General features: G+C 39.0%; 1 protein-coding gene across 1 annotated transcript in view; it reads right to left on the bottom strand.

Moving 5' to 3' along the window:
* The window catches only part of NIPAL2 (NIPA like domain containing 2), a 43,445-nt gene extending 19,062 nt beyond the window's left edge, over positions 1-24,383 (bottom strand). Inside the window, exons 1-5 of the mRNA XM_032223200.1 lie at positions 24,275-24,383; positions 21,276-21,344; positions 17,319-17,490; positions 9,439-9,498; positions 3,275-3,396 (exon numbers count right to left, since the gene is read on the bottom strand). Coding sequence (XP_032079091.1) covers positions 3,275-3,396; positions 9,439-9,498; positions 17,319-17,490; positions 21,276-21,344; positions 24,275-24,370 — 519 coding nt within the window. The 5' untranslated portion in view covers positions 24,371-24,383. The remainder of the gene's footprint in view (positions 1-3,274; positions 3,397-9,438; positions 9,499-17,318; positions 17,491-21,275; positions 21,345-24,274) is intronic.
* Positions 24,384-25,234: the final 851 nt, after the last annotated feature.

Raw genomic sequence — 25,234 nt, forward strand, 5'->3', positions numbered from 1 at the left:
CAAGGGCTATAATCATTCACTGTCCTATTTTTCATAAAAGAGCTGCTGCTTCTCCCCTCTTGTCCTTACCTTACAATTACATAAATTTGCTTCATTTATAACTGTATTTTTAGGGTTTGTGAGAGAGATTCATTTATATACATTTGGTGCCACTTTAATACAAAAATCCATTTGTAGTATGACAAATGAGCGGGTAAGCAATCCCTATTTTTCTTTCGCCTCCCCGGTCTCAAGTAATTTTTCAGCTGAACTTCATACAGTTTGTCCCAGGGGCAACAGAAATATAAATTATACTTGCAAAGCAATTTCCCCCATAGCAAGATAATAGACATGGAGGGAAAGCTTTTTTCCCTTCTTTTAAACAAAGACTGATTTCATGTACACCTTTCAGCTCTTATAGATATGAAAGACACCATTCTTGCTGTTATTACTTCTTGGAACCATTTTTTCCAAACAAATCATGCTCTCACCTTCACAAATCACAATGAATGAAGATTGTTGTACAACGTCAAATTGCTTTTTTATTTCATGGGTGGCCATATAAATTTGATAGATTTATATAGATGCTAGATAGATAGATAGATAGATAGATAGATAGATAGATAGATAGATAGATAGATAGATAGATAGATAGATAGATAGAATTAGATAATAGATGGATGGCCGGATAGATAAGTAGAGAGATAAAGATTGCTGAAGATTGCCATGTGCGCAGTCCACTGTAAATTGTTCTACCCATGGGCAAAGAACAATTTACATTGTTCTTAAAAGAGTTATTTACCCAACTTTTCAGATTTATGCTAAATGGTGCAAGCCTGAATTAGCCAATTTTCTAATCAAGGACTGTTACTCCAGAATTACAGCACTAATGCTATAAAGATATTCTGTAGAACCATCTTCCCAAATCTGGTGCCCTCTGGATTTATACGTCACCCAATACCTTAAGTTTCAGCCAGGATGGCCATGTATGTGGAAGTTGTAGACATGACACAAGATCACGGAGACATCTTCAGACAGCGTTGGTTCTTCAGCTTTGAAACGGAAATGAGCACTGCCCCCAAGAGTCGGGAACGACTAGCACATATGTGCGAGGGGAATCTTTACTTTTACCTTTAATTTGGTAGAGACAATCTTTGGTTACTTCAGCTTCAACACTTGGAATTTGTGATTCCTAACTCAAAGTCTAAACTTTCCTGGGTTGGTCTAAAGACTAGAAGATGAAAACTTTTGCCAAGGCAAATTTTCACTTACAATTCTGAAGAAACGAGAAAAGAATGTTGTATTACATATTTTAATCATATTTAATACTGATTAGACGAATCTGCTTTCTCTCTCCTGTGCAAATGCTCTTTCTCCTTTCCAGATTTAACCATCATTCTACTCACCATGGTACGTTTTCACTCATATGAATGTAATTCATAGAGATCATCAAACCAGAACCTACAGTTGGCATTGGTAGAAGTGTTGCAAATGTCTTTATGCACTTCATACTTGCACTTACAAGTAGCTCCTGTAACTTGCTTCTTTGTTCTCTTATTGTGGACCTGGCATCATATTTGAGCTTACTGAAAATCAGCAGGAGAGCTTGCACACACACACACACACAGTTTGAGATTGGAAACACATGGTAGTTATGGCATGAAGCATGGTAGCTATAAAATAAGTTTTTTTTTCTAAGCAAAATGCAAATTAAATATATATATATATTTGTAAAATCTAATAGATACCTTTCACCCTGGCTTCGCTGATAACGGATAAGAGCCTGTGGCCCAATGGCTAAGATGTCTGCCTAGTATGTAATATAGCCCAGGTTCAAATCCCAGTAAAGGTATGGCTAGCTGATGAGAGCTAAATAGCTTGAAATAGATCTATACTAGTCTCCCTTTATTTATTTATCAGCACAAATACAACAAAATGTAACAAAAAGGCAACAGTAAAAAATACTGGGTTTCTGCCTGGATGGTCTCTTGTGACGAGCTGAAGGACAGAGAATTGAAGTAGTGACCTTCCTCCCATATTTGGGCATACCGGGGGTTGTAAAATCTAATATATATATATACATATATACATATATACATATATACATATATACATATATACATATATACATATATACATATATACATATATACATATATACATATATACATATATACATATATACATATATACATATATACATATACATATATACATATATACATATATACATATATACATATATACATATATACATATATACATATATATATATATATATATATATATATATATATATATATATTTGGATATTTGGGAATTCATTAGATTGTCTTTCACTATTCTCAATTCTTGAGGATTTCAAATAACTAGTCACATGATTTGTCATTAGTCTGGCAAATTGTCATCTATGGAATATGAAATCTACGCAAAGATATAAATATCATTGTTGTTACACTAAGCTTTATCTTTTGTTCTATCTTGGTGAAAATAGACTAGCTTTTTTAAAAGCTGCATTGTTTCTCACAGAGAAGTACTCCAAAATTATTTTTATCTCATCCAAGGAATGGGAATACAACAGCTGCTGAAGTGGGTAAATACAGGTCATCCTCAATTTATGACCTCAACTGAGCCAGAAATGTATGTTGCTAAGAGAGACATTTGTGAAGTGAGTTTTGCCTCATTTTATGACCTTTCCTGCCACAGATTTTAAGTAAATCATTGCAATTGTTAAGTTAGTAACACGGTTGTTAAGTGAATCTGGGTTCCCCATTGACTTTGCTTGTTAGAAAGTCGCAAAAGATGATGACGTAATCCCAGGTCACTGCAAACCTCATAAATATGACTCAGTTTCCAAGCATCTGAATTTTGATCATGTGACCATGGGGATGGTCATTAAGTGTGAAAAGTAGTCATAAGACCTTTTTTCAGTGTCGTTATAATTTTGAACGGTCACTACTTAACTGTTGTAAGTCGAGGACTGCTTGTATCATCATCCTTAGCCTAGAGAATGTGCTATAAGAGAAACAATTTTTGCCTCTTCACCAGAATGCTCAAATTATCCTTCATGTATCATTTGAGAACAGTAATCCTTAGCCATCCAAAATGGCCCCATCCGCAATCAAAGGCCCTCAGGTGGGAGAGGCAGAAATGGGAGGGGAGGAGAAACAGAGTGAAATAATCAAGAGAAAGGGCAAAACTGGCTAGAAGCCTGAACAGGAACAGACTACTGTACGGTGCAAAAATTGGTTACAGGTCATGCTTCTATATACTGAATTAAGAATTTTCTACTCACCATATAAACCAAGAACTGCCAACTAACTAAATCGATCTGTATCGTCCTTGCTGTAACTTTTTGGATAACGTGAGGCGCAAAAGTCACCAACAGAAACATTCCCACAAGCATCACTGTTCCACCTTGAAACACATTTAAATAAACATATTTTTCTTTTACTGCATTTTAAAAAATGCACCAAAAAAACCATTTAAAAAAAAATGATAATACACATTTGTCCAATAGATAACTGAATTGCTAAATTAATTTGCAACCCAAAGAAGATAAACAAAATGAGATGTTAAATTGATATGTATGTGTCTTCACATACTTCATTACAGTATGGCAGTGGTTCCCAAACTTGGCAACTTTAAGACTTGTGGACTTCAACTCCTAGAATTCTCCAGCCAGCTCTGCTTAAAGTTGCCAAGTTTGGGAACCACTGCAGTATGGTATGCTGGTTTAACAGCTGCGGACAGGAAGGAACTACAGAGAGTGATCCATTCGGCACAAGAAACCATTGGTTGCCCTCTAACACCACTGGATGACATCGCCAGGTCTCGCTGCTTTAGCAGAGTAAGGAAGATAGTCAGAGATGATTCATACCCTGGTCAGTGTCTCTTCGCACTTCTACCATCGGGCAGAAGACATCGAAGCATAGCCAGCCGAACAAATAGCTTAAAAATAGTTTCCATCCTTGGGCTGTCAGACTTAAACACAACCCCAATAACTCCATGCACATGCGGAAACGTAGAACTAATTTTTCTTTTTCTTTCTTTTTTCTTTTCCCCTAATGACTTGCATTGGGATTATTCTTTTCACTATTTATGTTTGTATTTGTTGTCATGTGATTGCACCAGTGAGGCTAAAACCAATTTCATTGTATTTATTTTGTACAATGACAATAAAGGCTATACTATGTTATATGAGCAATTTATACATATATTACATATACATTCAAGTTTCAAGTTTCAAGTTAAATTTTATTTATAGGCTGCCAATCCCGGAGGACTCCGGGCGGCTTACAGAAAGGGGAAAGAAAAAAACAATAAAAGAAAATAAAAATAAAATAGACAAGTTAAAAACAACACAGATACATTCATTTCAGTCGGGGCTGGACCTCAACAATGAGGTCAACAGCCCCAGGCCTGCCGGAATAGCCAGGTCTTGACAGCTTTTCTGAAGGCCATGAGGGTGGGTGAGGTCCGGATTTCTGGGGGTAGTTCGTTCCAAAGGGTCGGAGCAGCCACAGAGAAGGCTCTCCTCCAGGGAGCCGCCAGCCGACATTGTCTGGCTGATGGCATCTGAAGGAGGCCCACCCTGTGGGATCTTACCGGCCATTGGGAGGAGTGTGGCAGTAGGCGGTCTCGCAGGTATGCTGGTCCTAAGCCATGCAGGGCTTTAAAGGTAATAACCAACACCTTGAATTGCATCCGGAGACCAATAGGTAGCCAGTGCAGCTCGCGGAGGATAGGTGTAACATGGGTGTACCTAGGTACACCCAGTATCGCTTGTGCGATTAATAACTTTTTATATTTATATTTATTTATTTATATTTTATTTTATATTTATCTCGTTATATTTTCTGGTAAATGATGAAATCTATGCCAAAGGGAAAATCCATTTAGATAATCATTTCTATACCATACATAACTGGAAGAACCCTCCCCCTCCTCAAGTAACCTTGGGGTTTTTTTTTAAAAAAAATGAGGAAATCATTATTATGTAACAATTTTGTAAATAGAAGGGACCTAAAAGGTTTGTTGTTTATTTTTTTCAGGATTTTATATGTAAACAATATGTAAACATTAAATAAGTTTTCTTTAACCAGAAAAACACATTCTTTTGAGTTTAAAATCCTTTGCTTCCAAAATCAATCCATGGAGAATATCTGGGGGTACAAAAGTCTGCAGAGAAATATTAATGGGATTATTTGAAAGGGGGAGAAAAATGCAGAGGCGTGGCAGAATTCTATAAAGTATTTATGTGCTTACGCAAATCGCCCGAATACTCATTCTCTTTCTCATGATATTGCTAATGTTAATGGAATGCAGCCACATTGTTAAAAACCTCTGTGGCAAAGACACTCACAGAAATAAATCAGCACAGACGGTGGCTTCAAACTATGAGAAGCACCTAAGGGGAACCTGATCAGCTGAAAAATAAATTCTCTGTACAGCCCTGTAAATTCTCTGGAATCAACTACATATTCCAAGGTTAGTGCAAAAATCTACAGAGGCTATTCCATAGGTTGTATTATCTGCTTGTTTTTTTGCATAGGAACTCAAAAACCAGCTTCCTCTAACACAGCATTGCCCAGGAGGCTTGTAACCAGTGGTGAAATGCAATTTTTTTTACTACCGGTTCTGTGGGCGTGGCTTGGTGGGCATGGTGTGGCTTGGTGGGCGTGGCCTGGTGGAAATGGCAGGGGAAGGATACTGCAAAATCTCCATTCCCACCCCACTCTGGGGCCAGTCAGAGATGGCATTTGCTGGTTCTCCAAACTACTCAAAATTTCTGCCACCAATTCTCCAGAACCTGTCAGAACCTGTTGGATTTCACCCCTGCTTGTAAGCCCAAAACATCTGGAGAGCACCAGCTTGTCCAAAGTCATTTCTTACGATTTGTCCGTAAGGGGAATACTTCACAGAAGATGTGAAGATGGTAGGTTTGGGCAGGAAAAAAGCACACAATTTGTTTCGTTTAAAGAGGAAGAAGTGGTGGGTGGTTGTGGCTTCTCAAACCTAACCCCCCAAAATTCACCTATTATTGGTCTTTCAACCTATATTCTTGACATAATTACCAGTCAGGCTCATATAGTTCTACCATCTGGATCAACTGCATCACAGTTATCTCTTCTTATTTGCCTTTGGGTCATTGGAATTTACTCCAACCAAGATGACCTTGGAGTCAGATGCTTAAATGTTACAAAGGCACTAAAAATATTTATCCTTCATGAGCTCCCTTCAAATCAATGAAAATATAAATTCTTGCCTGTTATTTTAAATGTGCAGATGTTAATGTATGTCATGGACTTTATGGTTTAGATGCTTCTAATTTTATAATACTGTATGAAGTGATCATCAATTGTAATGTGTTATCACATTAATTGCCATTTTATTCTATATAGGTGCAATACTTAATTATAACTGCGTAATAAACAGAAATACTACCAGGACTAATAACGTTTAGTTATGACCAACCTTGTTGAATGTAATGAAAGTTTCTCCAGGGATCCTACTTTCCAGCTTAGTCAAGCAGATGTTTCCAACATGGTCATAATCAAGATTAGGAAGCAATAAGATACTGTAGGGTAAAGGTAAAGGTTCCCCTCGCACATATGTGCTAGTCATTCCTGACTCTAGGGGGCAGTGCTCATCTCTGTTTCAAAGCCAAAGAGCCAGTGCTGTCGAAGACGTCTCCATGGTCATATGGCTGCCATGACTAAACTCCGAAAGCACATGGAACGCTGTTACCTTCCCACCAAAAGTAGTTCCTATTTTTCAACTTTTTTTTACATGCTTTTGAACTGCTAGGTTGACAGAACCTGGGACAAGTAACGGGAGCTCACTCCGTTACGCAGCACTAGAGATTCGAACCGCTGAACTGCCGACCTTTCTGATCATGAAGCTCAGTGTCTTAGCCACTGAGCCACTGCGTAGAAGGTATCTAAAGTAGGGCGCCTTGAGCACATGAAGCAAAGGCTTCTAGGGAGCTTCAATGCAATAAGGAAGTAATAGAACTGGACAAAATTTAAATTTAAATAAACCTAACATTATGAAACATTAAATAAGTGAAAATGTTACTCCCTGTATGTTTGGCCTTCTCTCTGACAAGTTACTACATGACACCAGCTTTTTGGAGAGGCTCTGAGGGACATGTTCACACTGTTTTTCAGGATTAGCGTTATCAATTCGAATACCCCTTGTGCCATTTTCGTCATGTTCTTCTTAACAACTTTTGTTGAAAAGGGAAAAGACTCAGATACCAATGGGAAAAACGCAAAAGGAGATGATTTTATCTAGCATAATGGGGCATTGAAAGGCAGAAGCAGAGCAATTGTACTTTCAATGCTTTCTTTGCAAGCATCCTAATATCAGTTATTTTCTTACAGTGAATCTGGAGAATTTTACACGCAGCCGTTATGACTCATACTCTTTAGGCATCAACTATCCATAGCGGGTGTAAAATACACTATTTATTGGTTTTGCTCAATTCTCATAGGCATGCCACTGTATTATTTATTGGGCAAAAAAATCTTAAACATAGACATACTTCCCAAGCCACATGAGCCATTCTTTTTAAAATAATCAGCTCAATTATCAGCAAAGTAATAAAGACATAAAACTTATGAATAAATAATATACTGTATATGTTTCATATATAGCTGACCGAAAGTTCTCCATTCATAATGGCGACCATAATCAGATGAAAACAGAATAACTTTTTTGCACAATTAGCTTCTGAAATTTGTTTCTAAGAAAGAAAATCAATCTGAATGTCCCACTTAGATATATAAACAAATCAATCCTTTATTGACAAACAAACAAAAAACCCTTTATTGCCAATGCACAACATGTGTACAATGAAATTGAATGATCCTCCCTTGGTGCAGCCCACCCAAGAACACAGAATACATCTCAATAAATCAATAAGTAAAAGTAATCCCTACAGTAAATCCCTAAAGTAGAAGAATCTGGGATTCAAACTTGGGCTGTTTTTATATGTTAGGTAGTTATATTAACCTCTAAGCTACAAGCTCTCCTCTCTTATCAGCTGAGCCAAGGGAATAATTAAGTGTTTTGTCAAAGCACTTGGCATGCCCAAATATGGGAGGGAGCATACTGCTTCCCTTTTGCCTTTCAAATACACAAACACACACACACACACACACATACACACACACAAAAACACATGCACTATATACATACACACATACACACACATACACACAAACACAGACACTGTATTTTTCAGAGTGTAAGATGCACCAAGATTTTGAAGAGGCATTTTTAAAAAGGTTTTTGCACTCTGCAGACCTCCCCAAAACGGCCCGTTTTTCGCAAAAACGGGCCCATTTTTTTGTTTTAAAAAGGGCATGCATAGCCTTTAGGCTTGTAGAATGCTCCTGGGGACTGGGGAGGCATAAATGAGCAAAAAACAGGCCATTTTTGCTCTTTTTCGCCCTCTCCAGCCCCCAGGAGCACTCTGGAAGCTTCCTAAAGGCTATGCACGGCAATTTTGGTGAAGGGGGCAGGGTTTCGGAAGGCCATAAATGCTGTATTCAGTGAATGAAATGCACTCAGAGTTTCACCCTCTTTTTTGGAGGGAAAAGGTGTATCTTATACTCCAAAAAATATGGTGTCTGCATGTGTATACACACACACACACAATTATATTATACCAATATATACTTGTTGCACATTACACTGCCCCTGCAAGTCCATCACATTAGCCTGATTGTGATGTTATGTTGCATTTAAAAGCCTAACAGCCCATGGATAAAAGCTATTTTCCATCCTATTTGTTTGACTGGCTATGCTTCTTTATCTTCTGCCCAATGGTAGGAGAATAAAGAAATGCTGTTCAGGGTGTGAATCGTCCCTGAGGATTTTCCTACTCTGCTGAGACAGTGGGACTGGGCGATTTCATCCAGTGGGGCTAGGGGGCACCTCATGATTTGTTGTGCTGTGCTCATCATCCTCTGTAATGCCTTCTTGTCCGCGGCTGTTAAGCCAGCGTACCATACCATGACACAGGATGCTACGAAAAGGATTATTGTAATAAAGTTTGAGACCCTCAGTTATCTTTAATAAGTTATATTTGCAAATGACTGCTGTAATTTCAGTGCCAAACATAACATTGGACTGTTAATTTATCTAAAAGAATAAAGATATTTGAAGGGAATAATTATTACTCAATTATACATTAATCAATTTATATTAATATAAAACTGTTTGAGATGGTATGAAAAGTTCAACTTATTGCAAAGATTCACCAGCAAAACGTTATTAAAATACTTTTAGTAAGTGATTAAGATAGTATAAAAAGGGAACAGAAGCATCCATTTATATTAATTTTTAAATTGTGCTTAATTACAGTAAAGATGTTGTGTTTGCAAAGTTAATGTTTTCAGAATAAACAATACATCAAGTAATTATTTGGCAATAATTTATGGTACTTACCCAATATACTTTGAGATCTAAAATTTTCTTTTAGGAATAAGACAGCTATAACTGCACTACCTGGGGAGGAAATATTAATATTACGTAGGTTAATATATGTATTAAAAATGTAGTCAGTCTTGTTAAGTTATTTGGACAGTGCAATAGGCAAAGTTAAGTGGGTTAATGGAAAAATTTGGGACACCTAAAATAAGAACCCAACATAGGTTGCCTAGGGCAGTGGTTCCCAAACTTGGCAACTTTAAGACTTGTGGACTTCAACTCCCAGAATTCTCCAGCCAGCAGAGCTGGAGGATTCTGGGAGTTGATGTCCACAAGTCTTAAAGTTGCCAAGTTTGGGAACCACTGGCCTAGGGGAAAAGTCAAAATTGTAAGGCTCTATCAACTAAACCCTGTCAGCATTTGTCTAATGCAACAGGCATTATGGTCTGTCTTAGCCATGGTAAATTGCTTACTGTTCAGAACTTTTAAGTTTGAAGAAATAAGACTACATCTATAAAATTTCTTAAGGATATAGGACTCCTCCATTGTTTGGGAGTAGCGCAATGGGAATCAAGATGTTTGTCATGGCAGCATAATGAAGACATCTCTGTACACTTGTTTGTCAACGTACTTAAAAAAGAAAGGTGCTGGGTTACACGTCTCCCTGTTTGGGAGACTACAAAGGTAATTTAACTTAGGAATTTTTATGGCTGCAAATTGCTAAAAGCCCCTTTGTAGCTGGTGGTGTACAAATCATAAATTAAAGGAAAAAAAAGTTAACCGCAGCCTCTGAAGTGTTCCAACTACTCCCCTATTAGTTCACTGAACACTTGTGATTGAAGTCTGGGGAGTGGAAACCACTGTGCAACTTTTAATGATGGGGTGGCTGTGAATGCATAAAAGTTCTAATTAGATTTTTTTCTTACAAGTTCACCATATTTTGGCATTCAAATCCCATGGGAAAATGACGAAATCCTGACAACCTTGTAAAACGTCAGCCATTTCCTATTTTTTAATTTTTAATTTAATTTTAAACACATAAACATAACAAGACATAGATTAAGACAACAAAGGGGAAAAAATGTTTTCCATCATACAGCAGTTCCATATCGGTATGTCTCAGTGGTGGGTTTAGAACCTCTTCTGTAGGTGTGGTCTGCTTTGTGGGAGTGGCTTTGCTGGCCATATGATGGGGTGGGAGTGGCTTTGCTGGCCATGTGGCCGGGTGGGAGTGGCTTGCCAGCCAGGGGACTAGGTAGGCATGGCCAACTTGTAAAATGTGGTGAAACTCACTTAACAATGCAACCAAAATGTTGCCTCAGAAACTCTGGCATTTGAAGCTCACAAGTCTTAAAGCTCTCAAGTTACAAGACCTTCGCACCTCTAACCCTTACGGAAAAAAAACCCCAGGAGTGTTCAGACCTGACAGCTTTAAGACTTGTGGATTTCAACTCCCAGAATTCCTCCACTCGCTCTTCATCTTGATGATGTGCGGACGGGCGCGGGAGGGAAGGAGCTGGAACCAGTTCTAAACGGCACTGTAGATTGGTGGAACCTCTTCTATAGAAGAGGTTAGAACTGGCAGGAACCCACCCCTGGTATGTCTTTACAATTGCTGCCTCCCCCATACATTCATACCTTACACTTGTGGTCCCCTTGTTCTTTACTTATTTGTGTATACTTTTCCATACTTATTTATACTTAACTGTTTGTATCAGAATATCACTTTACATATATTGTACATTGATGTACATTATATACTTGCTATCGTTTAGCTACTATATCTTAACATATCTTAACTATATTCTTATCACTATATCTTAATACTTCTACAACATCGCTATTTTATGTTTCCCCACTTCTTGTTTCCATCCTCTAACCATTTATACAATTGATTCCATATTAAATAATATTCTGATTCCTCCTTTCCTCGTAATTATTTCGTCAAGTTTGTCCATCTCCGCACACTCTAAAATTTTTCTTATCACCTCATCTTTCTTTAGTACTGCATTGTTTTTCCAATTTTGGGCATATATTATTCTGGTTGCTTCAGTGAGGAAGATTGCAAACATCAGCCATTTCTAATAAACATTTTAATTTTTTTTTTCAATTTAGCTTTGGGGGAGGTGTCCCTGCACACTGTGTTGCTGAGCGAGGATGTAGAAGATCATCCATAGTCAGGCTTTCAGTCTATTTGTAATTCTGACATGGTTAAATTAAAGAGAGTAAAAATGAATAACCAGTGCAGAGATTTTGCTTGTACAAAGCAATAATCAACTAAGAAACCAGTGAAAAGAATTAATTATGTCCACTCAGATAGCTTCTTCAGAAGAAAAAACCTCGCTCTTTATCAAGCTCCTATTTTGAAGCATGCCTCGTCTTCACATCTATAATTTAAAATGAGTCATGCGGAGAGAGCTGGATGAAAGTCAACGGATGTGCTTGCCAAGGCAACATTTACATAGCATATTCGTTCTCTTACACATTAATCTGTTCAGGACCATCGCATCGTCTTTCTTTTCATTGATTGCATATCACTATCGGGCTCATACCTGGCCACAGATTCTAGTGTCGCAATAATACGACCTGTCTAATTCTGTGACTTACCTTCCTCGTCTATAATTATTCCAGCTACTGAAATTCAACTCCCTTTTAAATGTCCTGTAATCAGTGACAAGCATCAGTCTGGTTATTACACTGTTAGATATGTGATGATGATGGTGGCAACTCACAGCATTTGTGTTTATAAGCATTGGGTAAATACTTGATGTAATTATAATACGCGTAGAGGACACAAGCTTATTATGTAAGATCTCCCTGCAGGTAGTTAGCACACAGAGAGAAAAATAATACCTCACCGTTATACCGAACTGTTGTATTTTATTTGTGTTCTGTACAGCAGCCAAACTCTCAAATATTATCACTTGCATCTTCCTAAGATTCTACCACCTAATTTTTGTTTCAATCTGCTACAAGCTCTCATCAGGCATTATATTAACTCTTTGGCAGTCTTTGGGAGATTTTTTTTCATGATTTCTAGCAAAAAGGCTTTAAATTCAGGCAATCTTCTTACTTCAGCTGTTCCTTTTTGGAAAAAAAAAATATACAGCATATTTTATTTTGCCAATGAACCATAAAAATAGAAAACTGACTTGCTCTCAGGGGACTAAAAAGAAAAATAGCCACCTGCAAAAATGTGTGTTTTTAGTAGGAATTCTCTTTCCCTGGGAAATATAATTCCCCCACCTTTAAGTAATTTAAATATATTAGCTGTAAAGAGCTACCGGGTTCCATATGCAGATTTTAAAAATGTGATCCTTTTGGAGATGCACTTAAAATATATATCTACTAAGATCATCACTTCATGTGAAACATTTAGGCTGACAGCTTTCACAAGCAAAAAGTACTGGTATCCAAGCAACGTTAAACTACAGCAGAATGATCGAAAGGAGTGAATGTGGAGGGAAAAGACTCCAGAATATAAATCACAATTCCCTCCAAATTCCACTCACATCACAATTGCAGTCTTGCATTCTCAAATAGATCCCCTTAGTCTGCAGGAGTTGGGGAATGAACAATATAGCCTTCATATTGAAAATTATGTATTAGTCAGGGGTGGTATACACTTACCTTTCCTACCACTTCGCAAATGAGCGCACACATTTTTTTCACATTTTGCAAATCTCCGTGCATGCACAGATCCTTCCCCACATGCACTTTTGGCGAAAAAAGGGCCTAAATGGGATGCTATATAGCCGAGTGCGGGTGGGCGGAACCTCCCATGATTTCCATTACCGGTTCTGGTCTGGCGACCCGGTCCGAACCGGTAGAATACCACCTCTATTATTAGTGAGAAAGAAGCTACGATGAGCTTTTCCCTCAAAAACAACCAATCTATGTGGAAGAATTTGTATTGTGCTTTTGGAGAGTGAAAATGCCTCAGCAATATACAGTGGCACAGTTCTGATATAACTTAATAACTAGGCCCAAATCTTCTCTAAAGATGTCTTTAAAAATGTCTCCTCATGTTTAACTGAGGTTATAGGACAAAAATTAATGATGTGAGTTATCAGCAAGGCTTCTGTGATCTTTAGAGTATAACTGTATGAAACATACAAATCTGCTGTGACTGAATAATATAGAATAAAAGTAAAGAATTTACAACAACAAAGTAATCAGCTATTTCTCCTCACATTTCCCAAGAGTCAAAGATGAATTTTCTGAGCTAGGCATAATAGTTTGCCTTTGGCATTATTACAAAGAACATATGTATTCTAAGATCCCATATAAGAAAATGTATTTGTCCCTATGGAACTAAGGGATAATGTGTCATTTATTGTAGCATCTATTCACCATTCTTACACATAATCCCTTCTTCATCTGGAAGAACTTTAAATGATTTTACTTTTCACAAAACTCTAAATCCATAACCCAAATTGACCGGACAACCCATCAATAGATCATTTTACCTCCTTCAAGGAACAAACATCTGGATAGTCAGAAAGAGGAAGGATCCAACATCGCGACAATACAACGTGCTGTCTCGACAGTCCGAGACCACCATTGACACTTTTGTCACTGGATGGTCCAATTTGATCTAAACCATCCCGTAGAGATGGTGAACAGGGAGGCAAAGCCTTGCTGGTCTCAGGGTCATCGCAAAGTCCTTGATTGACCCAAGGGAAGCACTTCAAGCTGGCGGCAAACAGGCAGCCCTAGCCTGACGAAGTCGGAGACGGCTCCGGAAGGAGGTGAAAGTGAGTGAAACCTCTGGTGAGGTTTTTTTTTCTATTCTGAGAAAGATTGTCCAAAGAAACTTTAAAAAAAAAGATAAATTAGTCCTTTAAGTAAAAGAATAACGTGGCAAATTTAACTTTTATTGGACTGCCTTGGAAAGTTTTTGTTTTTTTCTTTGTAACGATATTTTGTGGATTGAAGTGATCGTAATGTTTCCTGCTTCTCCTCTTAAAGTGAATGGATTGATTTTTTTTCCTCTATTCTTTGTCACCTTATTTTTTGGCTTGAACTAAAACCTTCTTTTTTATTTTAACAATTCTTCCCACCATTTGTTATTAAATTCCATTAAAGACAATTAAAGACCTTTGTTTTCCATAAGGTTGAGACAAGTATGAAAAAGTGGAATCTGCCACTCGGAAATCAGAGTCTGGAGGGTTTTTTTTTTTAAACAATGTATCATTTGTTCTTTCTTCTTTGATCTCACTAACTTTGTATCTGAAGGGTTTGCAACTTTCTTACAAAATCTGATAAAGAGCCAAGGGCACGAATTGTTTTCGCAGGTGCTTTTGGAAAATATTTTGGCAAGGGAAGAAAAAGGAAAGAAAAAGATAGAACCCTTCTTCTTTGAAGAGTACAAAAGAACTTGTGCTTAAATCAACTATACACACACACACACATACACACACACATACAAAAGAGGTAGAAGGCACCTCTGGAAGGCGGTGGAAGGCAGTGGCTATCAGATTCCTTTTTTTTGAAAAATGGATTAATATGCAGATGAGGAAACCTTAAAATTTTGAAATATCCTGGCTGGAATTCAAAATATATGGGAAGGATTTGGGAGATTTGAGAAGAAGTTGAATAGACTATTGTTTCTCACAGCAAAAGATGATGAACCCCATCACCTTTTGCTGTGAGAAACAATAGTCTATCCAACTTCTTCTCCAACCTGGAGCCCCAAAAATTAAAGAAGAGAATGAAAATATAGAAGATAAAGACAAGACAATAGATGAACTTATTAATGGAGCAAACATGGGTGAAAGTGGAAAGAAGGGAAGATGGAAAAGTGAATTTGACAATTTGAAGCTTTATCCCAGATTTCAAGATACAGGAGAAAAAAAAGGGTGATAATGATGGAGTTAAGAAGAGAAACCTTTTCAGAAATAAGTCTGACAACCAAAGACAATTTACTTTCAATAACAATTCAAGGGCAACGAGATTATCTGAGAGATCTTTCAAGCAATAAAGTGCAGAGAGAAGTTTATAAAAACTTTATGAAGGAGTTAAAAAGAGAATTGACACAACAACTGGCAAGAGAGATAAGACTGTTTTGCCACTGGAAAGATACAGGTTGATAATGAAAGTTGATGATAAAAGTTAGTTAATTTTTGGTGATTAATAAGTAGGAATTTTAGTATTTTGTAGATTGTTTTAGATTGTTATTAAATGTTTATTCGTTAACATATAATTAACTGCGATAACAATAAGGAAATGATAACCTTAACTAGTAAAAGTAACTTGGATATAAATTGTAAATTGGGACTTGGGGAAAAGACCTATAAATTTTATTAATACATTTTTGTTTAGATCTTGTTATAAAGGTGTAATTTCTTTTGGGTCTGATGAGAGGAGCTGTGATATAAATATTAAATAATTTTTAGCTAACTACAACAATAACAAGGAAATGTTAATGGATAATGTTTAATGATATATACATGTGTTGTATTGGTAAAAACAAATTGGATACAAGCTTTAAATAGGGAGTTGGGGGAAAGGGGGAGGGGGAAATGCTTAGATATCTTATTAATTGATTTTTTTTCCAGAATATGTTATAAAGGTGTAATGTAATTGGAGGTTTATTGAAATTGCGAATTAATTCCAGTAGGTGGTTGTGTCTTTAAATACAAATGATTTCAGATAAAAGCATGTTTAACTAATAGTAGTTAAATGAGAATTGTAGTACATTGATAGTAAAATACATAAATATTTTTGATTTACAATTCAATATGAATGAAGTATAAGTAATGATTGTGGAAGAAACGCATGAAATGTATTTGTAACCAATCGACATGCTTTCTACAAGATGTAATGAAGGATGTTTCTTTTTTGTGTTTTTGTCAATTGAAACAATAAAAAAACTTAAAAAAAACCTGGCAAGTTTATAGCTAAAACCATCCAACTGAGAACTTCTTAACTAGATCAGATTGGGGTCAACTCCCAAGGAGATGATCTCATTGGATTATTTTACTGAATATGTTTATAAATTCAGATATTCAGTTTATATATTAATTTTAACACTATTTTGATGACATGTTATGATTTGATATGGACGTTTGATTAATCAGTAAACAATAAACGTAAACAATATAACCTAAATTATTGCAAGATAATTATTGCACCAGCTAATGGAAGATCTCCCATAGTTAAAACTCATTTTGATGACCATCTTGATGTCATCCAATGTTTTATTTCATTTTAAATAAAGGCACTTTGGCTGTAATAATGTATTTTGAAATTTAAGACTTGGAGTTTAATTAGCATCAGCCCTTATTTTCAGTAGCATCCTAAGCTGTTTTAGCTTGCATGGAACCAGTCACATGTACCAACCATGCACTGCTTCTGCTTTTACTATTTCAGAACAAAGACAGTATTCAGCTTGGCGGGAACAAGTTGACAACAGTAAAACATCTGCATGGAATTATTTTTTCTAGGGCTGTCATTTGCCTGAAAAGTCCTGAGAACTGTCATGTGTGAGAGAACATTAATAGCAAACTCAATTTTCAGTGCTAGACAAAATGAGACCAACTAGCATTCAGAGGAAGAGACCACAATGTCTGAGCAGGACAGTTTTATGACATAGCTACATGCTTTCTCAAGAACCTTAAAATAGTACTGTTTGGAAGAGAATATTTACAGTATAGTACAGGGTTGAACTATGGGTACTCTGGTACTGTCTGAGCTTGGATGTTTTCTTGTAAACATTTCATTACACAAGTATGTAATGTTATAAGTGCTAGAAAATCCCATTCCCTTCTAGAACTGATGGGGTTACCTAGCTGGGTAATGAAATGTCTTCAAGAAAACAATGAAGCTCAGAAAGCAGCAAGAGCCCCACAGTATCATTTAGGTCCACACATAAAATGAAGGAGAAGAAGTCTCACCAATGACAGCCACACTTCCTAAAGGAGCCACAACCATAACTGGAGCAAATCCATAGGCTGCGAAGTTCCCAATTTCTCCAATTCCCATAAATATAATTCCACACCACCAGAGTTTGCTTCTGTAACAAGGTTTCTGAATGACTTGTTGGGTCAACCGAAGATGAGAATATTTCTGAAAGTAAGATATGAGAATGAAAGATATGGATGAATAGATTAATGGTAAGTGAGCATTAATATGGTACTACAAATATTTTTTCCACCTTAATGAGATAATACAGCTGTAATGGCAAACCTATGGCATGCGTGCCACAGGTGGCACACAGAGCCCTTTCTGTGGGCATGCAAGCTGTCGCCCCAGCTCAGCTCCACCACACATGCACATGCTCCCCTTCAGCCAACTGATTTTCAGATCTCTTGTTGTACATGCATGGGGTGGTGGTGGAGTGCATGCGGGAGATGTGCACACATGTGCGGGGGGCATGCACGCATGGACAGGGGGAGCATAGAGGGTGTGGTGCACGCACACACACACACACACAGGCCAGTTTTTGGTCCCAGGAGGCTGCAGGGAGGCCTGCTAGGCCCAAACCGGGCAAGGGGGTCACGTGTGAATGCACAGGGTGCGGGGGGCACGGGGGTGTAATGCACACATTGCATTGTGGGTAGGGTATGCATGTTCGCTTTTTGCATACAACGACAAAAATGTTAGCCATCACTGTAATACGGCATTATAGCTATTATATAAATCTTTGATCCCTAAATAAGAATTTATAGAAAAAAAAAAACATCAGGAATCAAGAGTTAGTATTCTGTGTCAAACGTTTGCAATGCTGGAATATTTTGGACTTTTAAGCATAAATATTTCAGAAACTTTGAATATTTAAGGAGGTCTCACACAGGGGTGGAATCCAGCAGGTTCTCAAAGGTTCTGGAGAACTGGTAGCGGAAACTTTGAGTAGTTTGGAGAACCAGCAAATACCACCTCTGGCTGGCCCGAGTGGGGTGGGAAGGGAGATTTTGCAGTTTCCTTCCCCTGCCACACCCAACAAGCCATGCCCACAGAACCAGTAGTAAAAATTTTTGACTTTCACCACTGGCCTCACATCAATGCTAAGATAAGCATTTTGTTTTAAGAAATCAGAAAGGAAGCTTCAGTTGTGTGTTTGTTGCTTGAAGAAGGGTAACATGGAATGGCTGGAGAATATAAATAAAAGGATTTATCAAAAAATTAAAAGGAATATTGGTTGTGTAACAGTGGTGGGTTTCGGCTCCTCTTGCAACCAGTACGCTGCAATGGGGGCATGCACCACGGGCATGCTCACCCATCGCCTGCAACGCTCTAGCTGCTCGGCGGAGAATTGGGCAGGTGCCATACACTGCACGCACGTGCACAGATGGCCCGTTTTCTCCAAATGCAGGTAAGGAACGAGGGCAGGCGGGCGTTCTGGTGGTTGTTGCTTCCAACAGGCACCTATATGCACATACCGGGGCATACGCCTGCAACCCACCACTGTAGTGTATGCCCATGAATAGCAATTGAGAAATGATCTTGACTCAGTAGAAATTTCCGTTAGCAAGAACAGAACTGCTTGCCTTTTCTCTTTCTCTCCCAAAGCCACTTAGGAATAGGAATAGGAATAGGAAAGTTTATTTATAGGCCGCCCTTTTCCCTGAGGGGACTCAGGGCGGCTTACAATTCATGGGGAGGGGGATACAAACAGTGAGACATAAAACAATACATAATTAAAAATAAACACAACATTCATCATTCGGGTGGGGACGGATTACAATCTAACCCCAGGCCTGACGGGATAGCCAGATCTTAAGGGCTGTGCGGAAGGTCTGGAGGGTGGTGAGGGTACGGATCTCCACGGGGAGATCGTTCCAAAGGGTCGGAGCTACTGCAGAGAAGGCTCTCCTCCGCGTAGTCGCCAGTCGACACTGACTGGTAGATGGGACTCGGAGGAGGCCTAATCTGTGTGATCTAATTGGTCGCGAGGAGGTGATTGGCAGGAGGCGGTCTCTCAAGTACCCAGATCCACTACCATGAAGGGCTTTATAGGTGGTAAGTAGCACCTTGAAGCGCACCCGGAGATCAACAGGTAGCCAGCGCAGCTCGCGGAGGATAGGTGTTATGTGGGTGAACCGAGGTGCACCCACAATCGCTCGCGCGGCCGCATTCTGGACTAGCTGAAGTCGCCGGATGCTCTTCAAGGGCAGCCCCATGTAGAGCACGTTGCAGTATTCCAGCCTTGAGGTCACAAGGGCACGAGTGACCGTTGTGAGCGCCTCCCGGTTCAGGTAGGGCCGCAACTGGGCAAATGCCCCCCTGGTCACAGCCGACAGGTGGTGATCAAAGGTCAGCTGTGGGTCCAGGAGGACTCCCAAGTTGCGAACCCTGTCTGAGGGGTATAGTGTTTGACCCCCCCAGCCTGAGTGATGGAACACTTGCCAAATTATTGGGAGGGAAGCACAACAGCCACTCGGTCTTATCCGGGTTGAGTACCAGTTTGTTAGCCCTCATCCAGTCCCTAACGGCTTCAAGGCCCCGGCTCATCACGTCCACCGCTTCATTGAGTTGGCACGGGGCGGACAGATACAACTGGGTATCGTCCGCATATTGATGGTATCTTATCCCGTGCCTCCGAATGATCTCGCCCAGCGGTTTCATGTAGATGTTGAATAGTAGGGGGGATAAGACCGAACCCTGTGGCACCCCATATGTTAGGGGCCTAGGGGTCGATCTCTGCCCTCCAACTAACACCGACTGCGACCTGTCCGAGAGGTAGGAGGAGAACCACTGCAAAACAGTGCCTCCCACCCCCACCTCCCGCAGTCGTCGCAGAAGGATACCATGGTCGATGGTATCGAAAGCCGCCGAGAGGTCAAGGAGAACCAGGATGAAGGCATGGCCTCCATCCCTGGCTCTCCAGAGGTCATCGGTCAATGCGACCAAAGCGGTTTCTGTGCTGTAACCAGGCCTGAAGCCGGACTGAAATGGGTCCAGGTAACTAGTTTCCTCCAAGGTCCGCTGAAGCTGGGAGGCCACCACCTTCTCAACAACCTTCCCCACTTCTAAGTTTTCAACTTTTTTGTAAGTCATTTCCTTCCTAAGAGTTGTGTCTTGAAGGTGATATAATATGTCTTTCAAGCTTCGTAAGACTGGTGGCATAAACATAATACAGAAGCATCTATCAATTGTTAAATGGATCAATTGGCAAGATAAATTGACCAAATGATTCAGTCATGGAAGGAACGAAAAATACAATTGAGACCTTTTATAAGAATTGACTGCCTTTCATAGATTCTCAGAATACAAATAGATTCTGAGAATACAAATAATTGAGATTTGCTTTAACATAACATTGAGATTTGCTTTAACATTTGCTTGTTCCTATGATTTATTTATTTCATTACATTTATGAATGTATAACTTCCAACTCCAAAAGCTGATGTTAATACAGGGTGTAATGCTATAAAACACATACATGAATTCCAAAAGACATGTATAGCATACCGTTCCAATACATGGGTTTAATTTTATTACAAATGATTTTTATAAGCATTTCTTATTATTATGGTTATAGTTCTACATTAAGATGTTTTAGCCCATGTATTGCCCACATCTGTTTTGTATTGCACTTATGCACATTTATATAAATCAGAAAGAAGTATGGGCCATGTTTTACAAATTTATAAATAATATATGAATACATACAAGTAACTACACTGCAACTATAATGTAGCTCAACTACTTTATCTTAGAGCAACATCAACTAATACTAGACTTATACCAGTCAATCTTAGTGAAATCAGTTACATTTAAGGTATCACACCAATTTTATCTATTATTTTAAAATGCCTATTTAAGTGTGACTAAATTCCAATTTCATCTATGGCCTCCCTTCCAGTCTACACATAGTTCCACAGCTTGCAATACAATGAAGTTTTTCATACCTGCAGATTCAAGGAGATGCTGATAAAAATGTTTCCTGTGATTGCCAATAAGATGCCAAAGAGCAAAGTCTGAAAAATATACATATAATCAGTCAGTCAGATAAAATTTCCGACATCTATTCCTATACAGGTAGTCCTTGACTTACAACAATTCATTTAATGACCGTTCAAAGTTACAACGGCACTGGGAAAAAGTGACTTATGACCATTTTTCCACACTTATGACCATTGCAGCAGCATCATAGTCATGTGATTTACATTCTGATGTTTGACAACTGAATCATATTTATAATAGTTGCAGTGTCTTGGAGTGGTTTGGTCTCCTTTTGCGACCTGCTGAAAGCAAAGTCAGTGGGGAAATGAGATTCACTCAATAATTGTGTTACTAACTTAGGAACTGCAGTGATTCACTTAAACAAAATTTGTAAAATGGGGCACACTCAACACATTTCTCGCTTAACAACTTAAGTTTTGGACTCAATTGTGTTCATAAGGTGAGGACTACCTGTACTTCTATTTTTTTTATAAAATCATTTGATTTTTAAATATTTCTTAGATCACATTACGGTATTCTATAAATTGACTTTGGAAGACTCACAAGTGACATAAAATTTTAGTGTTTTTTCACTACATATATGGTGTGTGTGTCTGCCTGTCTTATCATAAAGCTTCATCTCAGGGGTTGCCATAAAGAAGAGGGAGTCAAGCTATTCTCCAAAACACCTGAGGGCAGGACAAGAAGCAATGGGTGGACACTAATCAAGGAGAGAAGAAACTTAGAACTGAGGAGAAATTTCCTGAATCAAATTAGAACAATTAATCAATTAATCAGTGGAACAACTTGCCTCCATAAATTGTGAATGTTCCAACACTGGAAGTTTTAAAGAAGATTTTGGATAACCATTTCTCGGAAGTGGTGTAGGGTTTCCTGCCTAGGCAGGGGGTTGGACTAGAAGACCTCCAAGGTACCTTTTAACTCTGTTATTCTATCTGTCCCTAAAGAAGACAGGATTTGGGTACGGAGTATTATTCCAAATAACAATTTGAAGAACTGGGTTTACTTTCTGGAAAAAGTGTCAGAAGGCACATGCCAGTAGGGAAAAAGTGTCCAAGAGTGTTTCCTAACATTTTACATACTTTATTTGGATAATAATCAAATAGCAAATCTGACTGAAAATCAGCTGCAGCTATTGAAAAATCTTATAGACTGGAACTAGAATAAAAGGGAAAGAGGTAAACAGCTAAAAATGGTTAATCTGCAGTACAGATTTAAAAAAAAATATGTCGTAAGGCAAAGGTCTCCAACCCCCGATCCATGGACTGGCATGTCAGCAACTGGGCCATGCAAATAAGTAAAACCACATCTGCGAGATGCAGGCAGCACGCAAAACTATACCCGCTCTAGTCCATGGCAAAATCTTTCTCTGTGGAACTGATCCCTGGTGCCCAAAAGGCTGGGAGCTGGTGCCTTAAGTCTCCAGAAGACTGAGCAGTGAACATTCAAAGTTGCATTATTGTAGACTAAACTTCTATAAATGGTTTTAAAGAACTGCTAAACCTCTTCTGAAATAATCCTGAATTTTCAAAAGAGAAAAATTGGCTCTTATTTCCATGATGCAAAACAGGAATATGAATCAGACAATTAATATGAACCATTCTCTTAGCAGCACAAAAGACAAGTGGATCTAGACCATCAGAAATGACTGAATCTCATCTCAACAGATGCAGTAACAACAAACCCACCTCCCTCCATTCCCTACTTGAAGACAATAATTATAATGGAGCATTAAAAAGTAATTTTTAAAACCATGTTTACGCTGGATTGTTAAAACAATAAACAGCAGGTTACACTTAGTTCCCAAAAAGGTCTTTTCCAACTCTATGGAATACTTTATTTTTGCTATGGAAGACATCTGGCAAATTTAAATCCAGTTATAGTAGGCAAACATTAAAGATGTGTCTTATCCCTCATTAAAATGACAATTGTTCATTAACACCAAAGCTCATGCTAAAAAATAATTTTTAAAACATGCTTAAACTGGAATGTTAAAACAATAAACAACAGATAGATTTTTTTCCCTACGCTAATTTACCCAAATTAAAAAATGGACCTTCTCCAATTCAGGAGCTCCCAAAAGAACTCCTCCCTGTTTACCTTTAAGATTTCAGCCAATTTGGATTAAAAAGCATGTTAGTAAATTGTCATTTTATGTATCATTTTTAATTTGTTATTGATGTAATGCATGTTGTCTTTTTATACAAAGGGTGATGCTTAATCCCCAATAGGCATGCTTAACAACAGGAGCAAACTCCTTTCTCCTTTAATTATAATGGTGCCTGGATTCAAATTCGAAATAAGAACCCAGGCATGTTCAAAATATGGGATAGGGAGGTGGAGCGAAGAATAGGATCTGATTATACTGTGTTTATTTGAGCACATAGCAATGGGTCTAAATCACAGGAGGAGAAATGTGAACTGGGCCTGATGAGATACACAGGGCAGTGTAAAGTTAGCCCATTTTAATCCCCAGTCTAAGATTCTTGCAGTGCAGCAATGAGTAGGATCATTATTTATACTCAGAAACGGAGAAGCCTTCAAGGGAGGGGATTCTTGGTATCTGCATCCGTGCAATGTCCAGCAGCTTTACAGCTTGTCTTGACTTTCTGGAACCAGGGTGACACTATATACCTGTTCCAAGAAAAGCCCATTTGGGTTGAACACTGTCCTCTGCCGCTGCTGTGCTCACCTTACTTAAGAAACCCCGGGGGGCTTTAATAGATCTTACTTCAGAGTAGATCTCCAAGTAAGCTTTCTCAGCCTCCGCTACTTTAAGACGGACTTCAACTCCCAGAATTCTTCAGCCAGCAGGTTCCCCAGTATGCTGCCTGGGGAATTCTGGGAGTTGAAGTCCACCCCTCTTCAGATTGCTGAGGTTGAGAAACGCTGCTCTAAACTAGCCCCTTAGAGAGCCCTCGGCGCCAGCCTCTCTTCTCCTTACCTCCTCGTTTGCAAAATACCAGCCTTGGGAAAGAAACTCACGCCTGCTCGCCCTCCCTCCCAAAGTGGTGTTTGGGGGAAAGTGAGACGATCCCATAGTCTCTACTTCGCCTCCCGCTTCTCCGGGCTCTTCAGCTGCACCAACGCCCCAAGCGACGCTGGGAGCCGAAGAAACCGGTTTTTGAAGCCCAGGTGAACTTCCTGGGGCCGGAGCGCTGGGCGATGGGAAGGGCTCCTGCCTTCGTGGACCGGATGTTTTCACAACAGGTGTTTGTCGGTGGGGTGGGGTTGGCCCAAAAGAGAACCGGGGACTGGAAGGGGCGTGATTCGGGAAGAAAGCAGAAGGCCAGCAAAGCGAGGCGAGACGCTTTGCTGCAGCAGAAAATGTTTGTTTTGGCAGGTGAGCTTTACTAATCTTTGAATAACTACATGGGATAAACCTGTCTGACTTCTGTTAAATAGGTAGATAGAGGTACAGATTAACAGAGTTGGAAGGGACCTTGTAGATCATCTAGTCCAACGCGCCCCTCCCCCGAAGCAGACCAGTGGTGAGATTCAATTTTTTTTACTACCAGTTCTGTGGGCGTGGTTTGTTGGGCGTGGCAGGGGAAGAATATTGCAAAATCTCCATTCCCACCCCATTCTGGGGCCAGCTGGAGTTGGTATTGGCCGGTTCTCTGAACTATTCACAATTTCCACTACTGATTCTCCAGAACCTGCTGAATTTCACTCATGAAGCAGACCATATGCCATTTTTGATAAATGGCAGTCCAGTCTCTTCTTGAAAGCTTCCAGTGATGAAGCTCCCACCACTTCTGAAGGCAATATGTTCCATGGGTTGATTGTTCTCACTGTCAGAAAAATTCTCATTATTTCCAGCAGTGGTGGGTTGCAGGTGGTATGCCACAGTACGGGCGTACTGGTGCCTGCTGGGAGCACTGGGTACCGTTCCGGTACGGTG

This window comes from Thamnophis elegans, chromosome 8 (genome assembly GCF_009769535.1).
Source record: "Thamnophis elegans isolate rThaEle1 chromosome 8, rThaEle1.pri, whole genome shotgun sequence".
NCBI classification, from domain to species: Eukaryota; Metazoa; Chordata; class Lepidosauria; order Squamata; family Colubridae; genus Thamnophis; species Thamnophis elegans.